General features: G+C 38.6%; 3 protein-coding genes and 1 long non-coding RNA gene across 4 annotated transcripts; 1 reads left to right on the plus strand and 3 right to left on the minus strand.

Annotated features, from left to right (window-relative positions):
- Positions 1-692: 692 nt before the first annotated feature.
- On the minus strand, positions 693-1812 carry LOC128223257 (uncharacterized). Its single transcript, XM_052932551.1, has 2 exons — positions 1640-1812; positions 693-1428 (listed from the first exon to the last, which is right to left on the minus strand). Exons 1-2 carry the CDS (start codon positions 1725-1727, stop codon positions 1157-1159), a joined length of 360 nt encoding a protein of 119 aa, XP_052788511.1. The 5' UTR covers positions 1728-1812; the 3' UTR covers positions 693-1156.
- A 1305-nt stretch (positions 1813-3117) lies between these two features.
- LOC128216636 (uncharacterized) lies at positions 3118-5508 on the minus strand. The gene has a single exon (XM_052923252.1). The coding sequence runs from the start codon at positions 5506-5508 to the stop codon at positions 3118-3120; it is 2391 nt and encodes a 796-aa protein (XP_052779212.1).
- An 895-nt stretch (positions 5509-6403) lies between these two features.
- On the minus strand, positions 6404-7441 carry LOC128225107 (uncharacterized). The gene is made up of 2 exons (XR_008259605.1): positions 7370-7441; positions 6404-7125 (listed from the first exon to the last, which is right to left on the minus strand). It is a non-coding gene; the product is annotated as an uncharacterized LOC128225107 (long non-coding RNA).
- A 3781-nt stretch (positions 7442-11222) lies between these two features.
- Positions 11223-19280, plus strand: LOC128216643 (uncharacterized protein K02A2.6-like). Its single transcript, XM_052923265.1, has 4 exons — positions 11223-11628; positions 11783-11874; positions 12579-15175; positions 18977-19280. Exons 1-4 carry the CDS (start codon positions 11223-11225, stop codon positions 19278-19280), a joined length of 3399 nt encoding a protein of 1132 aa, XP_052779225.1.
- The last annotated feature ends 889 nt before the right edge of the window (positions 19281-20169 follow it).

The following is a 20169-nucleotide window of genomic DNA, read 5'->3' on the forward strand; positions in this document are numbered from 1 at the left end:
CTGAACCCAAAAATATCAAAAGTTTTGCGCGATGACATCAAATAAATGTACTGTAGTCTAAATGTTATGTGAGTAACAGTCCAAGGTATGTATATCCATTTCCTATTTCCAACAATAAAACAGATATAAGCATTGGAAGATTCCTAAAATGGATTATATCATATTTGTTCTCCCGACGCTAGTGGACAATTTAAAAAGCCAGTATCTGTATTGTAAATGCGTCTTCAATTTTATTTCCAAACTCGCAAAAAAGTACATTTTACTTTTATCAAATATTTCATTAAAAGGCCCTACCTAATGTTGTTACAAATCAAGACTCAGCAGTCAATTTTAAGACATATCGAATTCTAAAATAAATAGCGATTTGTTAAGTGAAACGTATTTAATTAATCAAATAAAGTTTACACATCTTTAAAATTATGAAAGCTATTATATCTGGAAGTCAAAAATATATGTTCGTTAATCGCGTTTCCGAGTCACCGCACTTTCCCTTGTATTGCTATGCATTTTTCTGTCACTCATCATCTTCTTCCATTGTATGCATTTGATCAAAGACCGACAGACAAACGGCAACTATCATAACCGCCCCCACCACCACCACGCCTTTTGACGGGAAAAAGAGAATGACGAGGGGATAGCAGTTCGTCAATTGATGCATAATGGTAATGTTTCGCATACATTATTATGCAACATTGACGGCAAAACAAGTTTAACTTTACAATTTATTTATGTAATAAAAACAAACATGTTTGTATAAATACTGAGCATATCTAATAGCAATGTGTAATAATATGTTTGGACTGGCAATGTCTTCAGCAATAGCTGAATGTATAAGTGATACAATAATCTCAACTACAAATGTAAAGAAAACAAAGAACAATGATGCTACGATCACAGACAAATAAATAATGGAATATGTACAATGTTTGACAAAACTATAGTCATACTTCCGTGTTACTGGTACATGTATTTGAGCTAATAGTTGCCATTTTCGCTAACATAAATACTTTAATTATATAATAAAAAAATGCCATTTTCGAGTATATGAGACATAAATCCTCTTGAACACAATATTCTTCAACAGTTGTTCTGAAATGTTTTACAAATGCACCTGGGCCTCCTGACCGAAGAAGTGGTCCCTGTATCTTCGACAGCACTAAAACAATCTAACAGTGTCCGGTTTCACCTCCATGCACGCACACTTTATGACGCCACGCCTTTGGAAGTGGATGCATCTGCCGCCCTGTTCTTGACACAGTCCAATTCCCTTGAGCGCTCCCCGCCGCCCCACAATATCCGCACAGTTTCCGGTGGCGCCGTCCATGCGACAAACTCTACGGCGACGACCAGCTGATGTTAACGTCAGAGTAACTAAGACCAGAACCAACATGAGCGATTTTGATGAAGCCATTGCTGAGTATCTTAATTCTGTAAAATTATGTTAGTATTGAAAAACAAGTGTTTTTAAAACCAGCTTCAGAGCTCGACGGTTTCCTTATACCGAGAATATAAGTGTTATAATTATCAATCACACAGAATAGATCGGTGTTATACATGAAAACAGCATAACATGAATTCTTTAATTAAGGTATTAACCAGTCATTATTTTATTAATTTATAAAACCATCGTACGACTTACTTTTTACACAATCGATGATTTCTATAATGTTGAAAGTTTTTTCTACTTTTTTCTCTCTGTTTCCCTCTCGTTCGAATGTCGTCTCCATGGTGTAAACAGCATGCCATTTATACTAGAGAGCGGGTTTTTCCAACATTAAGTGGGTTAACAACAAGTGTGTGAGTCATCAATAATTCTCAGGACTGAAACCGAAACTTGGTCTACAAGAACTGTCATATTTGATTCAGTTTTTTCGGCTCAATATTTAGCAAGAATAATAAAGGTTTGATAGGGAGTTGAGCAATTTTTTACGAACAACGATCTATAGATATCAGATTTTGGCTCAATAAGCATTTTACATATTTTTCGGAAAGGTACGTGGTCGTTCTACAAAATGAATATGCTTTCGTGTCAGACTTTTAGCATTCTGAAGATATACCACTGCTCCGTATGTCCATTTTACCCGTTGTATTAGTGTTTTAAGCGTTCAACTTTTATTCCACTAGGTTTTAAAAGGAGCACGATCTATCTGATGAAATATATTTGTAATTTTAGATACCATAAGGAACAACGGTTAATCTTTTTGTACACTTCGCGAATATTTAACTTTTCAGTGCTGTTTCTTATCTTTTGTAATTTTTAATACCTACTGATGGTGTGTATAGAGTGGTGCTGTGTATCCAAAATGTTGCTTTTTACCAATACCTACAGATTCTCTCCGTAGATTGGTTGTATGTAAACGGCATACATTTTTTATTAACTTCTGAACGTATGTTTTTACGATAGAAGTGTTATATAAAAGGTGGTATAATAATAATATGAATACTCGATACTAAGACAACAATGACTTGTGGCTTAGTTGCTTTGAAGTGATTGCTTCTATTTTATAATAAGATAATTTTTCATTTTTGTATTAACCAAGTAGTGGTTTATTTAACCACAAAACGTTGCTGAGCGTTTCGACACAAATATACAATTTATTTAAAATATATGTTCAAATTGTAAAAGCGTGAAAAATCCAAACATCACCAACAGAAATCCAAAGTCATAAGGTTCCTGTTTTATTAATATATAAACAACAATAATTAACAACACGGGTTACGGGGAATTCCAGATGCGTCACACGCGCGTGAAGCCAGTGTATATACAGAGGGGGAATGCCCACAGCAACTAAACCTTGGGATCTGTGATTTATAAATATAGTCTATGATCTAGTCGTATAGGCACTTTAAACACTTTCCACACTTTCACAATTGGAATATATTTTAATCTTTACATATAATTCGAACTCGAACTAGAGTTTTTAAAATTAAGCGTGATTCCTTTCACTTTGCAGACTGATTTATAACCATTTTTATCACAACGTTGTGTTTTGTACGCATAGTTTTTCGGTCCACCAGTAACAAAATTCGTAATTTTGTTTCCTGAAACCTCGTCCGTCATATCCCCGAGATAATCTCCAAGAGGTGGTTTCCACTGCCCTGGTCTGGATGAAAATATTATCGATCACAATAAAGTGCACGCCTTCCAAGATGTTGTAGATAGCTATTAAGTTTAATACGCGCCTGTGCTGTTGTATATGCAGCTATGACAACGTTTGTCCGGGAAGAAGCCTCAATAAAATCGTCATTGTATGCCCAGTCTAACTGCACAGTTTCTTCATTGACAAAACGGATGTTCTTTATTTCTTGTTGATCACTGGTCATAAAGTCAAAGAACTCGTTTGTATCTGTTACATAAGACGTCTGTGCTAGGTTTGTACGTTGGCCAAACTTGCCCCAGAAGGAGTTCAGCATCAGTTTTGCCAAGGATCGAAGACCTGGATTTTTGCATATCCTGTCATAGTCTAAGAGTATACATTCTTTGTCATAATTTTTTTGCATATATGACTGCTTGTCATCTTCTGTCTTGCACCATTCAGGCCACCCACTGGCCTCCTGTTTGACTTTTAGGAAGGTATTCACATATTCGGTGAATATACCGCCACATTTGGAGTTTTGGTCATACTGTGATATCTTAGGAAAATGCCAAACTTCATAGATTTCCATTATTTTGTAGCCCTGAGACTGGGCCAGTTTGACTTCATCTGTATTCCAAGTACCCAGAAAGGCTCTTTCATTATCAGTGTGCTGACATGGCGACTGCTGGTATTGGTCTGCGCATGATCTACATAGGCTGAAAAGCAGTTTTCCATTCGACTTCACGGGTAAAACAGGTGGATAGAGTCCACGTGGAGGTACAATTTTACACTTGACCAGACCCTCGTATTTGGTAATGTCTTTGAAATTTTCTGTGATAATTTCGGGATGTCCTAGAGGTATTTTACCAGTTTTGTTAACATACGGATACAACGATGTCACACCATAATAGTTTATTTCTTGGTCATTTGACGCTTCTTCGTACAATTTGAATCCTTTTGTTCTTCCACCGTAAAACGCATCTCGCGGCTCCAGTGGGGTCACTATATTCACAGATCTTATAAATTCTTGCAAACCAGGGGTATCCTGTATTTCCTTTTTAAAATCGCATTCCCACTTCGACACGTACGTATATCCCAGGGACTCTATATACTGTTGTCTGTCCAATGTTCTAGCATACAGATCGCCCATTGTCATATCATTCACGGGATTGATGGTGTTACTTTTAAAGCAACGGTTGCAACCGTGCCAAAAGCAACCATTCATTTCTAAAGCAACTTTCTCTCCTTCTTCAGTATCGTAGTATCCGTCAACTTTGTAAGGGCCTATTTGTTTTTCACCGACATTTCGACCATGCTGTATGTACACATCTTTTTGGTATGCAAGGTAAGCCAGCCATTTGTATGCTAAAATAGATTGTTTCTCTTCAGGCCTGTAACCGTGTGTTGGAATAATGCCAATACTTTCGTGCTCCAGAAAATTTCGTCTGAACACCAAATTACATGCCGATGCAATGGTCAAACATTTTTCAAACGGATCTATGCCAGGAACTTCATTCTTTTGTGTTATTTCCTGAAACAATTCTCGAAACTTCAGACAGCATTTCCTCAGGATGTCCACATCTGATCGGCAGTATTTTAACAGTTCATATTGAAAATCAAACGCGTCGTTTTTGTGAATGTCATACCAAGCAAGGAACTCGAATCGTTTGTCTATTTTCATACCATCTGGGTAGTAGTACTTTAGGTCTGGTAACTTTGTCAGAGTGTTGGTTTGATTTTCTTGTCGATTGAATAGATGTGGAAAATAGCCCTTTGCTAATTCTGTGATTCCAAATGCTTTAGGCATATCCGCTAATGCCATTGGAATGAAGTTTATGGAATCTATGAAGCGCATCTTGCATACAGGAACTTTAATGGACATAAATTTCGTTTCATTGGTAATGACCTCAGGAAGAATGGCATTGTCATGTAAGTATTGTAGAACTGGATAGCTGTCATAGCCCTTGAAGTTATGACAAATGACGGTAGCACCAACATTTTCCTCAGAGAATAACCATTGACAAAACTGCTGGGTGGTCTTCTCTCCTTTGAAAACTAGTTCATTTTTTCCACAATGATCACACTCTGAATCGATCGATAAGTTACTGTCCAGGCACTGAGTGCATACCCTTTGTACGACGCATACGTTAGGCCGATGTTCAAAGGAACCACAAGTTGCTTTTCTACAGTTACCGCACTTCCCGTTAACGCCTGAAAGATATCCTTTCTCGCATTGGAGTTGCTGATCTTGTGTACACTCAAAGTCAAAATATATATATTTGGTATCCTTTGTTTTTGTTCTATCAGTTGCGGTCTTATGTTCATCCTCTTCCACTGGCTGCATAAAACACTGGTGATCTTCTTCCACAAAATCTTTGCATGTTTTACAGTATGTTTCATTACACACGTGAGGATTCTTATGCTTCCGCATATTTATTGCTTGTCCGCAATCTCTACATTTGTAATACAGACAGCAAGTTGATGTTCCAGTATCATGATTTTGCTTGTGCATTAAAAAGCATGTTTCGTTGATTAGGTGATTAGTTTCATCAAACACTTCGACAAACCTGTATCAAATATAATGTTTTGACAGTGCTCCGTCAGACGGCCGTGTTGTGAAAAGGTTTTTCGAAGTGTTTGAAGAAACTAAACTTTCGATCAAATTCTGGTAAAAGACCGAATGCGGGGCTCCGTAAGAGGCGTAGACTGCGCTATGTTTCATCTAAAATGGTGAAGAAATAGTGAAGTTATCTTTGTTTTAAGACGGAACATTCGAAGCAAAATATTGCCTTTCGATGTAGCATTTATGACGCAATTTATCACGTGGTATACATACACTGGTATTGTTAATGTGTCTTTTAAGAGTTTAATTCATGGAAAAACTCTCTGCAAAAAACGTACTTTTTACTTTTATCTAATATTGCGTAACATTATTTTGAGTCACAATATAAGAACTTAACAATTCAAATTTTGTATCACAGCTCACTAAACATTTTTATATATTGCATATTCAAATTAAAAAAGGGATCATTAAGTGAAACGTATTCAATTAATCAAAAACCGTTTACACATCTTTAAAATACAATCGCGTGACCGAGTCACCGCATTTTTCCTTACATGTATTGCTAGGAAATTGTCTGTCGGTCATCATCTTATTCCATTGTGTGCTTTTAATCAAAGATAGACAGACGGACGGACACTACCATTACCGTTACCCGGCCGTTTGAAGGGAAATAAGAGACTGGCGAGTGGAAAGCAGTACCTCAATTTATTTATAATGGTAATGTTGCGCACACATTGATATGCAACATTTAGGACAAAACGAGTTGTATTTTACAATTTATTATGTAATAGAGAAACAAACATGATTGAATAAATACTGAGCATATCTTATACCAATGTATACTATATATGTATATGTTTGGACAGGCATTTTCATATACATTCAGTTGTTGCATGTAAAAGTGATAAAATAATCTCAACTACAAATGTAAAATAAACAAAGAACAATAATACTACGACTATCGACAAATAAATAAAGGAAAATATTAAATATATGTTAAAACTATATTTATACTTCCGTGTTAGTGGTACACGTATTTTAACTAATAGTTGCCATTTGTACTTACATAAATACTTCAATTATATAATAAAAATGCCATTGTTGAGAACATTCCTAACATATTATACTCCTGAACACAATATTTTTTAACAGTTGTTTTGAACTGTTTATCGAATGCAACTAGGAATCCGGACGAAGCGGCCCCGGAACAGCACTATAACAGTCTAACGGTGTCCGGTTTCACCTCCATGCACGCACACTTTTTGGCGCCACGCCTTTCGAAGTAGATACATCTGCCGCCACGTTCCTGACACAGTCCGACCCCCTTGAGCGCTCCCCGCCGACCCACAACCTCCGCGCAGTTTCCGGGAGCGCCGTCCATGCGACAAACTCTACGGCGAAGACCAGCTGACGTGAACGTCAGAGCCAGGAGGACCAGAACCAACATAAGCAATTGTGAGGAAGCCATTGCTGAGTATCTACTTTCTGTAAAAGTAATGTTAAGCATTGAAAATATATGTTGTTGATATTAAATACAATTCCATGAAGCTAGCATCACTATGTCGCACCGGTTTCCTGCTTATGTTATCTTGTCTGTGGCGCCCGTGTCAATCATATGCGAATTGGTAATTTACAATCTTACCGAATAAACAAATATATAAAAAAAACATATTCCAAATAAAGTTACATTACTTAACAAGTCATTATCTAATTGATAATAAATACCTACTTTGAATTGTAATTATAGACAATATAATGTTGAAACACTGTTAGAGTGAAGTCTGTACGAGTTGTGGAGTAGACGCCGCGGATAAGGCTAGGTATATACACAAAATATGGTTTCCCATGTTCTATAAATACAAGTTTCAGTAGGGCGTGTTTTGGGAAAGTCATTTTCCTACATACCGTGATTATGACAAATTGTCTAGTTTACAAGTATTTGTAATATGAATACTTCCAAACATAGCCCAGTTACAGTAGATATTATATTCATATATTATAACAAACAACTATTAGTCAGAGCCATATAAATATATCTTAGAAACACTAACAGCAAGATTTCAATTAAAGGGACTCGCTTTTTTTCACCGGCTTTTTTCACCGGTAATTGATCTGAAAACATCAAATTATAATTAATCAACTCTTTGATACTGATATTGCAGAAAAAAATCAATTAAAGTATAAAAAACAATTCTCAAATTTTAGATTGCAAAACATGAACTACTGCCTTATCGCGACGTTTTCCTTCTAAACAAATTCAAATTCAAATTCAAATATTTATTGTATGAAGGCCTCCGGCACATATACAGATATTCATACATAAATACATATAAACAACGTGGAGTTGACCAAACATAGAATTCACAAAATATTAGTTGTTAATATGGCATCATACATGATAATCAACTATTGATAAACTGTCTTTAATTTTGTCTGCATAATACAAATACATAGCTATTTTTTTGCAAAACTTCTTCATTTTTTGTAGATATACAATGGACATTTGATAACAAAATGATATTCATCCTCCACAACATTTTTACAATATAAACAAAATCTATGGTTCCTATCAATTCCGGTATGCCTGCCTGTTTCGATAGCAAGGCGATGCGATGAACATCTAAAATTTGCTAAACATTTACGAAATTTATCAACTGTAACACAGTTCACATATAATTCTGCTTTAAAACACGATTTTATATATATGTAAATTTTATTAAGTTTCATATTCGCAGAACAAGTTTGACTCCATAATTGTAGATGTTGATCTTTTAATCTCGTTTAATATTCTTTAAGAAAGGCACTTTCATTTACTACATGCTGTGACTCCCAAATATATCCAAAACCATTCCTCAACAGATTCATACGCAATACACTAACCCAATTTTCATGACCTAGACTATCATATAATTTTAACATATTGTAACACAACTTAACATATCTATCATCAGGAAGTTTCAAAAAATTTAACCAATATTTAAGACAACGTTTCGAAGCATATATATGTAAAGGTAAACGACCTAGATCACCTAAAACAGCATCATTACAAGCTTTAGAAGATACATTTAAATACCTTTTACATGCATATAATTGGAAATTTTCTATAGCATTCATTGAAGTCATTCCCCAAATTTCAGCACCATATAACATAATAGGTGATATTTTTGTATCAAACATTTAAAAAAATACTGAAGACTTAACAGAAGGTAATGAAGCAATGCCTTTAAAAAGACAATGTAAAGCTTTCATAGCTTTTAGAGCAGAATTCTCTGCCATGTTATACCATGACAATGTACAGCTAAAATATAAACCGACATACTTTAACCCTGATACAACATCTATGTTTTTATGATTATATTTCCATTTCTCTCTACTCGGCAGCTGCCCACCTCTTCTAAAAACAACAATTTTTGTTTCACTAGTATTAACTTGCAACTTAGTATCAGCACAAAATAAGTTTAGCGCATTTAGTTGTTTTTGTAGACCTAAAACTGTATCAGATAACAGAGCAACATCATCTGCAAACATAAGTAGAAACACTTCAATATCAGAAGGGGACAGCTGAACACCATACACACCACTTTGTTCAATATAACTATACAAATCATTAATAAAAAGTGAGAACAATGACTGGACTTAAATTACACCCCTGTCTTAAACCACTTGGACAGTCAGAACACTCTGTTTTTCCATCCTTGCATCTAATACACATTTTGACATCTTTTTAAATTGACTGAAAAGCATCCAATAGCCTTCCTTTAACATTTTGTCTAAATAAGCTTGTATATAATTTTGACCTGTCCACAGAATCAAACGCTTTTTTGAAATCTATAAAAGCAACAAATAACTTCTTACCCTCCGTACTTAAATGCCTGCTTATAACAGAATATAAAACAAAAGCATTATCAGTTGTATTATAACCGTATCTAAATCCTGCTTGCGGCTCCGAGATGGAGTTATAAACTTGAGTATAATAGGTAAGTCTTCTATTTAAAATGCTTATATATATATTGCTTAATACATCAACAAGGGCTAAACCCCTGTAATTATCAGGATTATTACAACTTCCCTTTTTGTGCACTGGTATAATAATAGATAGCGTCCATCTTCTCGGGAACTGACCTGACGTAAATATTTGGTTATAAATACGTAACATATATGGCAATAAATAGAAAATACCATATTTAAAATGTGCAGGCAATAGCTCTCCGGCTGAAGCTTTATTTAACTTTAAGTCATTCACTGCCTCATCAGATTCAATCCTGGAGTTTAAGATGACATGATTTACACCATCCACTTCATTAAAGAAGTCGTCAAAAATAGGGGTTACATTTTCAGTGTCAGTATCAGATTGGAATAAAGTCCTAAAATGCTGCAGCCATTCCTCGCCACTTATATCAGGATCAATTCTTTGTCTGCCAGTTAAACGCTTTATTTTACTCCAAAACTGTTACGGATTTGGCATGGAGTTCTCTAAATCTAAACCAATGCGCTTCTGGCATAGTAATTTCTTAGATTTACAAACACACCTATATTTAGACCTTGCGTCCTTGAAATCAAACAGATCTGCCATACTTTTTGTTGATCTATACAATCAAAGACTACGTAAAGCGTTTCGTTTAAGTTCTTTACATTCATTGTCAAACCAGTTCAAACCTACTTTAAGTTTACTCGGTTTCCTTATTTGGTTAACAAAATCTTTCGATACATATAAAATACATTTTTGGAATTCTTTGACTAAAGTTCTACTATCACAATCCTCTAATTCTAACATATCATCAACAGCTTTGAATTCACCAGTATGTATACTTTGGCTTAACACATCTTGGTAATGTTCATAACTACTTTAATCTATACAAATTTTGCTACTATAAATAGTTTTGTCTTTATCATAATTATCTAGTTTTAATATACTATCAAGACACAAAACTAATGGCATATGATCACTTTCAGGGTTAGCGTCTACTTTGAAATTATTACAAATCTTATACAGGCTATGGCTACATATAAAATAATCCACAACGCTTGACCCAATACCTCCATAGTAAGTAAAATCACCAACACCTTTATCACTCCGAACTCGTCCATTTACAATACATAATGAGTAAGATCTACAAAACTGTAAGATAAATTTTCCAAAAGCATTAACAGTACTGTCTTTCGAAATTCTCATTGTAATAACATCACTCTCAAAAATGGATTCCAGCTGAGCAAACACTGGTATATTTAGATTTATGTTAATAAAGTCATTTAAAGCACCAGTTCTTGCATTTAGATCCCTGTAATGTTGTGAGCATAGAAGCTCCGCCTCTATATGCAAATTAGTAACCGCCCTGCTAAGGCACCAAGGTGGAACCCCTAGAAGTATCAGAGAGGCAGTAGGATTCAGACTATTGATGTACTCACATGTTATACACTTGTAGAATAAATGTAGTAAATATTTAAGTGTCTTTATTACATACCTACATTAAAACACAACAATGGCGACGAGGATAAAAGTGTAAAACACATGAAAAGCGGATTAACTGTGTAAAAAAACTGTGCTGTGTAATTAATTAGTAGGACTGATTATTTACCAAAAAATGGCTCAAGGATTACCAGTATTCCCATCATTCAATGTCACTGAAACAGCAGTGGACAGTCGCTGGAAAAAGTGGTTAGGTCGACTAGAAATCGTGCTAGTTGGTATGGATGTCAAGGACGCTAAACGCAAAAGAGCGTTACTTTTGCACTACGCTGGTGAAGATGTTTATGACATTTTTACAACACTTCCAGACGTGGAGGAAACGTTTGACGCTGCCAAGCAAGCACTAACCCAGTATTTTGCACCCAAGAAAAGTATTGAGTTCGAAGTGTACAAGTTTCGACAGGCAAAGCAAGAACCTCACGAAAACTTGGACAGTTTCCACACACGACTCAGAAAGCTTGGAGAACACTGCGAGTTTGCAAATACAGACAAGGAAATTAAGTCACAAATAATACAAGGCTGTACGTCAACAAGACTAAGGCGCAAAGCGCTCAGATCAGAAATGTCTTAAGACGAAATAATCAAAGAAGCGCGATCTCTAGAACTATCTGACAAAAACGCAAGCGAGATAGAACAATCAGCCAACCACAACAGTTACAACACCTGTGCAATCAGGCAAAAGCGAAAACCAAACCATCGTCAACAACGACAGTCTACCAACACTTACCGTCAGTCACAACAGAAAACACGAAGCTGCAGAAACTGTGGTAAGGAGTATCCGCACATGAATGGCCAATGTCCCGCTGCCGGCAAAATATGTAATTTTTGCAAGAAAATGAATCCTTTTGAGATTGTTTGTCGTTCAAAGCACAAACAGTCAAGGCCAGTGCATACATTGGGTACCGATAATTGCTCAGACAGTGAAATTTCGGACAATGATAAAAGCAGTAACGAATTTGCATTTGGACTTGCAATAAATTCAAACAAGCCAGACATATCATGCAAACGACCTACAATCAAAGTCAAAGTCGAAGGTCATGCCCTAAAAATGCTCGTAGACACAGGGTCATCGATAAATGTCATTGATGAAAAAGCATACAACGCCATGAAACCGAAGCCAAAATTAAACAAAACGGATACGAAAGTATACGCATACGGTTCAATTGAAGCTGTCAAAATTATGGGCCAGTTTCAAGCAATGATAGAAACCAAAGACAAGTTTACGACAGCCATGATATACGTAACGAAAGGAAACAGTGGCAATCTGTTATCATACTCTACATCAGTGTCACTGCAAGTCGTTCCAGAAATATATTCAATGACAAGCAAAAGTGAAATATGCGATAAATTCCCGAAGGTATTCACAGGAATTGGGAAATTGAAAGACACACAAATTGAGTTATTTGTAGACAATACAGTTCAACCCGTTGTGCAACCACATAGAAGAATACCATTTCACCTTCGAAAACAGGTGGAAATTGAACTCAAAAGGCTTGAAGACATGGATATAATCGAAAAGGTAGATGGACCAACAGACTGGGTATCACCGATTGTCGTAGCACCGAAACCGAAGAGCAAAAACAATGAAATACGTATCTGTGTAGACATGCGCCTTCCTAACGAAGCCATTAAAAGGACTCGACACATTATACCGACAATAGACGATCTTATTGTGGACTTAAATGGTTCAAAAATATTCTCAAAATTGGATTTAAATCAGGGATACCATCAACTTGAAATCTCAAAGAAATCACGCAACATAACCACATTCACTACACATGTTGGTCTAAGACGATACAAAAGACTAAACTTTGGATTAACATGTGCATCAGAAGTTTTCCAAAATGCAATACGGACCTCACTTGAAGGACTTGAAGGTGTACAAAACATCAGCGATGACATAATCGTGTATGGCAGTTCGCAAGAGCAACACGACCGTAGACTGGCAGCCGCCTTACGACGTCTACAGGAAAAAGGCCTCACACTGAACAAACAGAAATGTGAAATCAACAAGAAAACGCTTGAATTCTTCGGCTATATTTTCAGTGAAAACGGATTTTCTGCTGACAAGAAAAAGTGTGAAATAATCAAAAACACACCTGCTCCACAAAACGCATCAGAAGTACGAAGCTTCCTCGCAATGACAAACTATGTCTCCAGATTCATACCAAACTACTCCACAACGACAGAACCTTTGCGAATGCTCGTGAAAAAAGATGCCAAATTCGTTTGGGAAGAAAGACAGCAAAATGCTTTTGATAAACTCAAATCGGATCTAAGCAGTGAAACTGTAATGACATATTTCGATCCAAAATTGACAACACAAATTGTTGCAGATGCAAGCCCCGTAGGCATAGCAGCAATCATGCTGCAAGGAGGGAAAGTAGTTAGCTACGCAAGCAAATCATTAACAGATACCGAGAAAAGGTACTCTCAGACCGAGAAAGAAAACTTAGCTATCGTATGGGCAATTGAACACTGGCATATATACCTCTTTGGACACAAATTCACTGTCATAACAGACGCAAAAGCGCTTGAACACATATACAAAAACCCGAAGTCCAAGCCGCCAGCCAGACTGGAACGGTGGCGAATGAAAATGCAAGCCTATGATTTTGATGTCATATACAAGCCAGGTGAATCAAACATGTCAGACTACCTAAGTAGGCACCCTGATGTCACAAAGACGCAAGCAAGCAACGCAGGAAAAATCGCAGAAGAATACCTGTCATTCATTACATACCATGATGTTCCAAAAGCGATGACGTTGCATGACATAATCAATGAGACAAGCAGTGACAACGACCTACAACAGGTGATGCAAAACGTCAGACAATCCTCGTGGAAATCAAATTACAAAACAAATACGGTACTAGATACACTTGCACGTGTGAAAAATGAACTGACAGTTGTGACGTTCAAAAACGGCGAAGTTCTCTTGCATGGAAATAGAATCGTGTTACCTAAACAGTTGCAACAGAAGGCTATGTCAATAGCACACGAAGGACACCCAGGAATAGTTAGGACAAAACAACTATTGCGCGAAAAGGTGTACTTTCCTAAAATGGACAAAATGGTTGAGGACTTGTGTAACAGTTGTATTCCCTGTCTCGCAGCAACTGATAAAAACTCCAGGGAACCACTTCAAATGACTGAAATGCCAAAACAGGCATGGGATTCAGTGAGCATGGATTTCTTTGGACCATTTCCTGATGGAAAATATCTTCTTGTTTTGATTGATGACTTTTCAAGATTCCCAATTGTTGAAATAATAACATCTCTTAATGCAAAATCAGTTATTGAGAAGCTTGACAAAATATTCTCAGAATATGGAATACCTGAAGTACTGAGAACTGACAATGGACCGCCGATGAAAAGTGCAGACTTTCAAAACTTTTCAAAACAATTTGGTTTCAAACACAGAAAAATAACCCCTATCTGGCCTCAAGCAAACGGAGAATGCGAGCGTTTCATGAAAACAATAGGAAAAGTAATTCGTGCAGCAAAAACTCAAAAAGCAGATTGGCGCACAGACATGTATGCATTCGTACGCAACTATAGAGCTACAAAACATGCGACTACAAAATACAGTCCAGCAGAACTATTATTTGGAAGACAGATTAGAATAAAATTACCATTTGCACCATCGAAACCTTCAAAGGAAAATGTGCAAGTCAAAGCTCGTGAAAATGACGCATATCAAAAAGCTAAAATGAAATCGTACGCGGACGCAAAACGGCATGCAAAGCCGGCAACATTTAACGTTGGCGACTCTGTACTTGTCAAACAACACAAAACAAACAAGTTCTCCACACCTTTCGACAGTCAGCCATATAAAATTACAAAGATAAACGGTTCGATGATAACAGCGAAAAGAGGAGACAAGTCAATCACCCGCAATTCGTCCTTTTTCAAGCTGATAAGGCTACAAGACTCCGACAGCGAGGACGACTTCGACGACTTCTACCGTCCTGGCACTGTACGTACAGACGAACAAGAGCCTTCACAACCGAGACGTTCATTGCGAAATCGAAACCCCCCAGAACGTTTCCAAGACTTTGTGCAAAAGTGATTTATTGTGAAAAGGGCATAATAATCCCTTTATGGATTTAGATTAATTTACCAATATGTCTGCGCATTCTTTGTATGTTTAAGAAATGGAATATTTGTTTACTTTGTTATCATTTTAATTCAGGTCATTTCGATGCTAGTGCAAATTTCTTTATATGTAACAGTGTAATTCTAGTGACCAGTCTAAATTTATTGAACAGACTCAACTTTCTATCGAAAACTGAGTTACCTGGAATTCTTTGGAATTTACAATCCTCCCAGAGACATGCTATTAATCTCAGAAAACGACCAGTGTAATGACAAACAGATAATTTGTTTACAAAAACTTTGTGGTGAATCAAGCAATTAGTGCTCGCCGCTGCCATAAATCTGACACCGTTGGACATTAGCTCTATCTGACACTGGCCATAATGCCACAATTCGTAAACTGCCAGAACATTAACTACTCTCCTAATGAATTGACTATCATGTGGTTAAACAAATTTAATGATTGAAATTGTTTTAATATTAAACTAATCTTTGGCAGATGCTGAAAGTTTAAATCTGAGAAAAGATGGGATGTAATGTTGTGAGCATAGAAGCTCCGCCTCTATATGCAAATTAGTAACCGCCCTGCTAAGGCACCAAGGTGGAACCCCTAGAAGTATCAGAGAGGCAGTAGGATTCAGACTATTGATGTACTCACATGTTATACACTTGTAGAATAAATGTAGTAAATATTTAAGTGTCTTTATTACATACCTACATTAAAACACAACAATCCCCACATAGCAACAACTCATATGCCTTGAAATTGTATTCGCTATTACACAACAATGTTTCAAATTCAGATAAACCACTGACTGTTTTATCCGTATAAAATGGTGACACTTGTGGTGGATTATATAATGACACTAAAAGAATCTGTTTATCAGGACAAAATATACCTTTAACAATAACTATCAATATTCCGTAAATAAAATCTTCACAAACACGTCTTACATACTGAGTTAGGTAATCCTTTATAAAAATTGCTACACCCCCCCATATTTCTCCCAGCCTTCAAAGATTTTTTCGCAGGGCAAAAATAACAAAAATAACCAGGTAGAATATGTTGAATGTCATTACACTCCAGACACCATGTTTCTTGGACACAGATAATGTCGAACGCCAATAAATATTGTATAAAATCAGCAATATTCAATTTAGTATAAATTCCTCAAATATTCCATGATATAATTTCCACGTTAAGTTTCCGAACAAATGAGAGTTGACCACCCCCCCCCCCCTAGTCTATAACATAAGCTGTTTCCGCGTCTGGCTGGATCTCCATGTCGTCATGCTGAGGTGGCTGTACCTGCTGATCTTGGCGCCTGGTTGCTCGCCTGAATACTCGGGGTTGAACGTTATTGTCAAGCACAACTAAAGTACCCTTCTTAAAGTAACCTTTTTTACCCGACCTTTTAAGATCATCTAATTGTATCTTTTCATAGCTTGTAAGATCGTTGGCCATTCTGACACCCTGCAGCCTTAATTTATCTCTAAACTTAAACAGCTCAAATTTCTTATTATGATCTTTAAACTTTACGAGAACCATTCCAGGGGAGTCCTTTGAATATTTTCCAAAACGTTGGGCAAAAGTTAAAACATCATCAAAGTTTATATCATACCTTTCAATACAGAATTTATAACTTTGTACTTGGTATCATCAGATGATTCGTGCTCCTCTTAGATTGCCTTTAAGCGTCTCGCGCTCTATTGAGCTCATTTGCTTCTTAATAATGTCAATATGGTCTCGATTTTAGACACGCAACTCAAAATGTATAAATAACACAACTTTTCTCTTTAAATCGGCGAACATTTTGTAGTTCGTTCGCCTGTGTGGGGAGAAAGAAAGAAACTGTCCTTAAAACAGTTAAGTTTTTCCTGTCTAATCAAAGCATAGTTATTGCCCTTGACTTAGGAAAAGCAATGATTTCTCAACTTGTCGCATTTCTTCACTTAAAGAATATGACTGATAATGAAATTTAAATCGAACATGGCAATAAGTTATTTGCACGCGAATATTGGGTTCGGTTTTCAACAATGACAAATTACTCGACCAAAGTTGAAATATTGAGCTTTTCCATTCATATGTTACGTGATAATAGCGAGGTTTACCGGATTTTGTGAACAGGGTGCATATTCGATATCGGGTATACCCAGTGATAAAGACCACATGTCCGATATCGGATATACTCAGTGATACAGGGCGCATGTCCGATATCGCCTCGGGTATACCCAGTCATACAGGGCGCATGTCCGATATAGGGTATACTCAGTGTAACAGGGCGCATGTCCAATATCGGGTATACCCAGTGATACAGGGCGCATGTCCGATATAGGGTATACTCAGTGAAACAGGGCGCATGTCCGATATCGGGTACACTCAGTGATACAGGGCGCATGTCCGATATCGGGTATACCAGTGATACAGGGCGCATGTTCGATATCGGGTATACTCAGTGATACAGGGCGCATGTCCGACATCGGGTATAACCAATGATACAGGGCGCATGTTCGATAACGGGTACACTCAGTGATGCTGGGCGCATGTCCGATATCGGGTATATTTAGTGATACAGGGCGCATGTGCGATAACGGGTATACCCAGTGATACAGGGCGAATGTTCGATATCGGCTATACTTAGTGATGCAGAGCGCATGTCCGATATCGGCTATACTTAGTGATGCAGAGCGCATGTCCGATATCGGGTGTACTCAGTGATATGGGGCGCATGTCCGATAACGGGTATACTCAGTGATACGGGGCGCACGTCCGATATCGGCTATACTTAGTGATACTGGGCGAACGTCCGATATCGGGTATACTCAGTGATGCAGGACGCATGTCCAATATCGGGTATACTCAGTGATACAGGGCGCATGTCCGATATCGGCTATACTTAGTGATACTGGGCGAACGTCCGATATCGGGTATACTCAGTGATGCAGGACGCATGTCCGATATCGGGTATACTCAGTGATACAGGGCATATGTCCGATATCGGGTATACTCAATAGTACAGGGCGCATGTCCGATATCGGGTATACTCAATAGTACAGAGCGCATGTTCGATATCGGCTATACTCAGTAGTACAGGGCGCATGTTCGATATCGGGTATACTCAATAGTACAGAGCGCATGTTCGATATCGGGTATACTCAGTAGTACCGGGCGCTTGTCCGATATCGGGTATACTCAATAGTACAGGGCGCTTTTCCAATATCGGGTATACTCAGTGATGCAGGGCGCATGTTCGATATCGGGTATACTCAGTGATACAGGGCGCATGCCCGATATCGGGTATACCCAGTGATACAGGGCGCATGTCCGATATCGGGTGTACTCAGTGATTCAGGGCGCATGTCCGATATCGGGTATACTCAGTTATACAGGGCGCATGTCCGATATCGGGTTTACTTTGTGATACATGGCGCATGTGCGATATCGGGTGTACTCAGTGATTCAGGGTGCATGTTCGATATCGGGTGTACTCAGTGATACAGGGCACATGTCCGATATCGGTCGTACTCAGTGATACAGGGTGCATGTACGATATCGGGTGTACTCAGTGATACAGGGCGCATGTCCGATATCGGGTGTACTCAGTGATACAGGGCGCATGTTCGATAACGGGTATACTCAGTGATGCAGGGCGCATGTCCGATATTGGGTGTACTCAGTGATACACGGCGCATGTCCGATATCGGGTTTAATTTGTGATACAGGGCGCATAACCGATAGAGCTAAAACCTGAAAACAATCAAAATCCACAGAAGCGCACTACGAAAGCGGACAACGGAAGTGGACAACGGGCGAGTGCAAGGGAAGCGGCAACGGACGCGGACTACGGAAGTGGACTACGTCCGCAGGCAAAGAAAGCTGACTAAAGAAGCGGACTACGGACACGGACTACGGAAGCGGATTACGGACGCGGGCATGGAAGCTGACTACGGAAGGGGACTACGGCCTCGGACTACGGAAGCGGACAAAGAAAGCGAACTACAGACGCGGACAACGGACGCAGACAAGAGAGGCGGACTACGGACGCGGGCAAAGGAAGCTGACTACAGAAGCTGACTATGGGCGCGGACTACGGAAGCGGACAAAGTAAGCGGACTACGGCCCGGACAAGGTAAGCAGACTACGGACGCGGACAAGGTAAGAGAACTACGGACGCGAACAAGGTAACAGTACTACGGACGCGGACAAGGTAAGAGTACTACGGAAGCGGGCAAGGTAAACGGACTACGGACGCGGACAAGGTAAGAAGACTTCGGACGCGGACAAGGTGAGAGTACTACGGACGCGGACAAGGTAAGCGGACTACGTACGCGGAAAAGGTAAGCAGACTACGGACGCGAACAAGGGATGAGAACTACGGACGCGAACAAGGTTACAGTACTACGGACGCGGACAAGGTAAGAGTACTACGAAAGCGGGCAAGTTAAACGGACTACGGACGCGGACAAGGTAGGAGGACTTAGGACGCGGACAAGGTAAAAGTACTACGGACAAGGTAAGTGGACTACGGAAGCAGACAAGGTAAACGGACTACGGACGCGGATAAGGGAAGACGACCTCGGAAGCGGACGCGGACAGGGTAAGCGGACTACTGACGCGGACAAGGTAAGAGAACTACGGACGCGGACAAGATAAGAGTACTACGGACGCGGACAAGGTAAGAGGACTACGGACGCGGACAAGGTAAGAGAGCTACGGACGCAGACAAGGGAAGAGGACTTCGGAAGCGAACGCGGACAAGGTAAACGGACTACGGACGCGGACATGGTAAGAGTACTACGGCAGCGGACAAGGTAAACGGACAACGGGCGCGGACAAGGTAAGAGGAGGACTTCGGACGCGGACAAGGTAAACGGACTACGGACGCGGACAAGGTAAGAGAACTACGGACGCGGACAAGGTAAGAGAACTTAGGAAGCGAACGCGGACAAGGTAAACGGACTAC

This window comes from Mya arenaria, chromosome 2 (assembly GCF_026914265.1).
Source record: "Mya arenaria isolate MELC-2E11 chromosome 2, ASM2691426v1".
NCBI classification, from domain to species: domain Eukaryota; kingdom Metazoa; phylum Mollusca; class Bivalvia; order Myida; family Myidae; genus Mya; species Mya arenaria.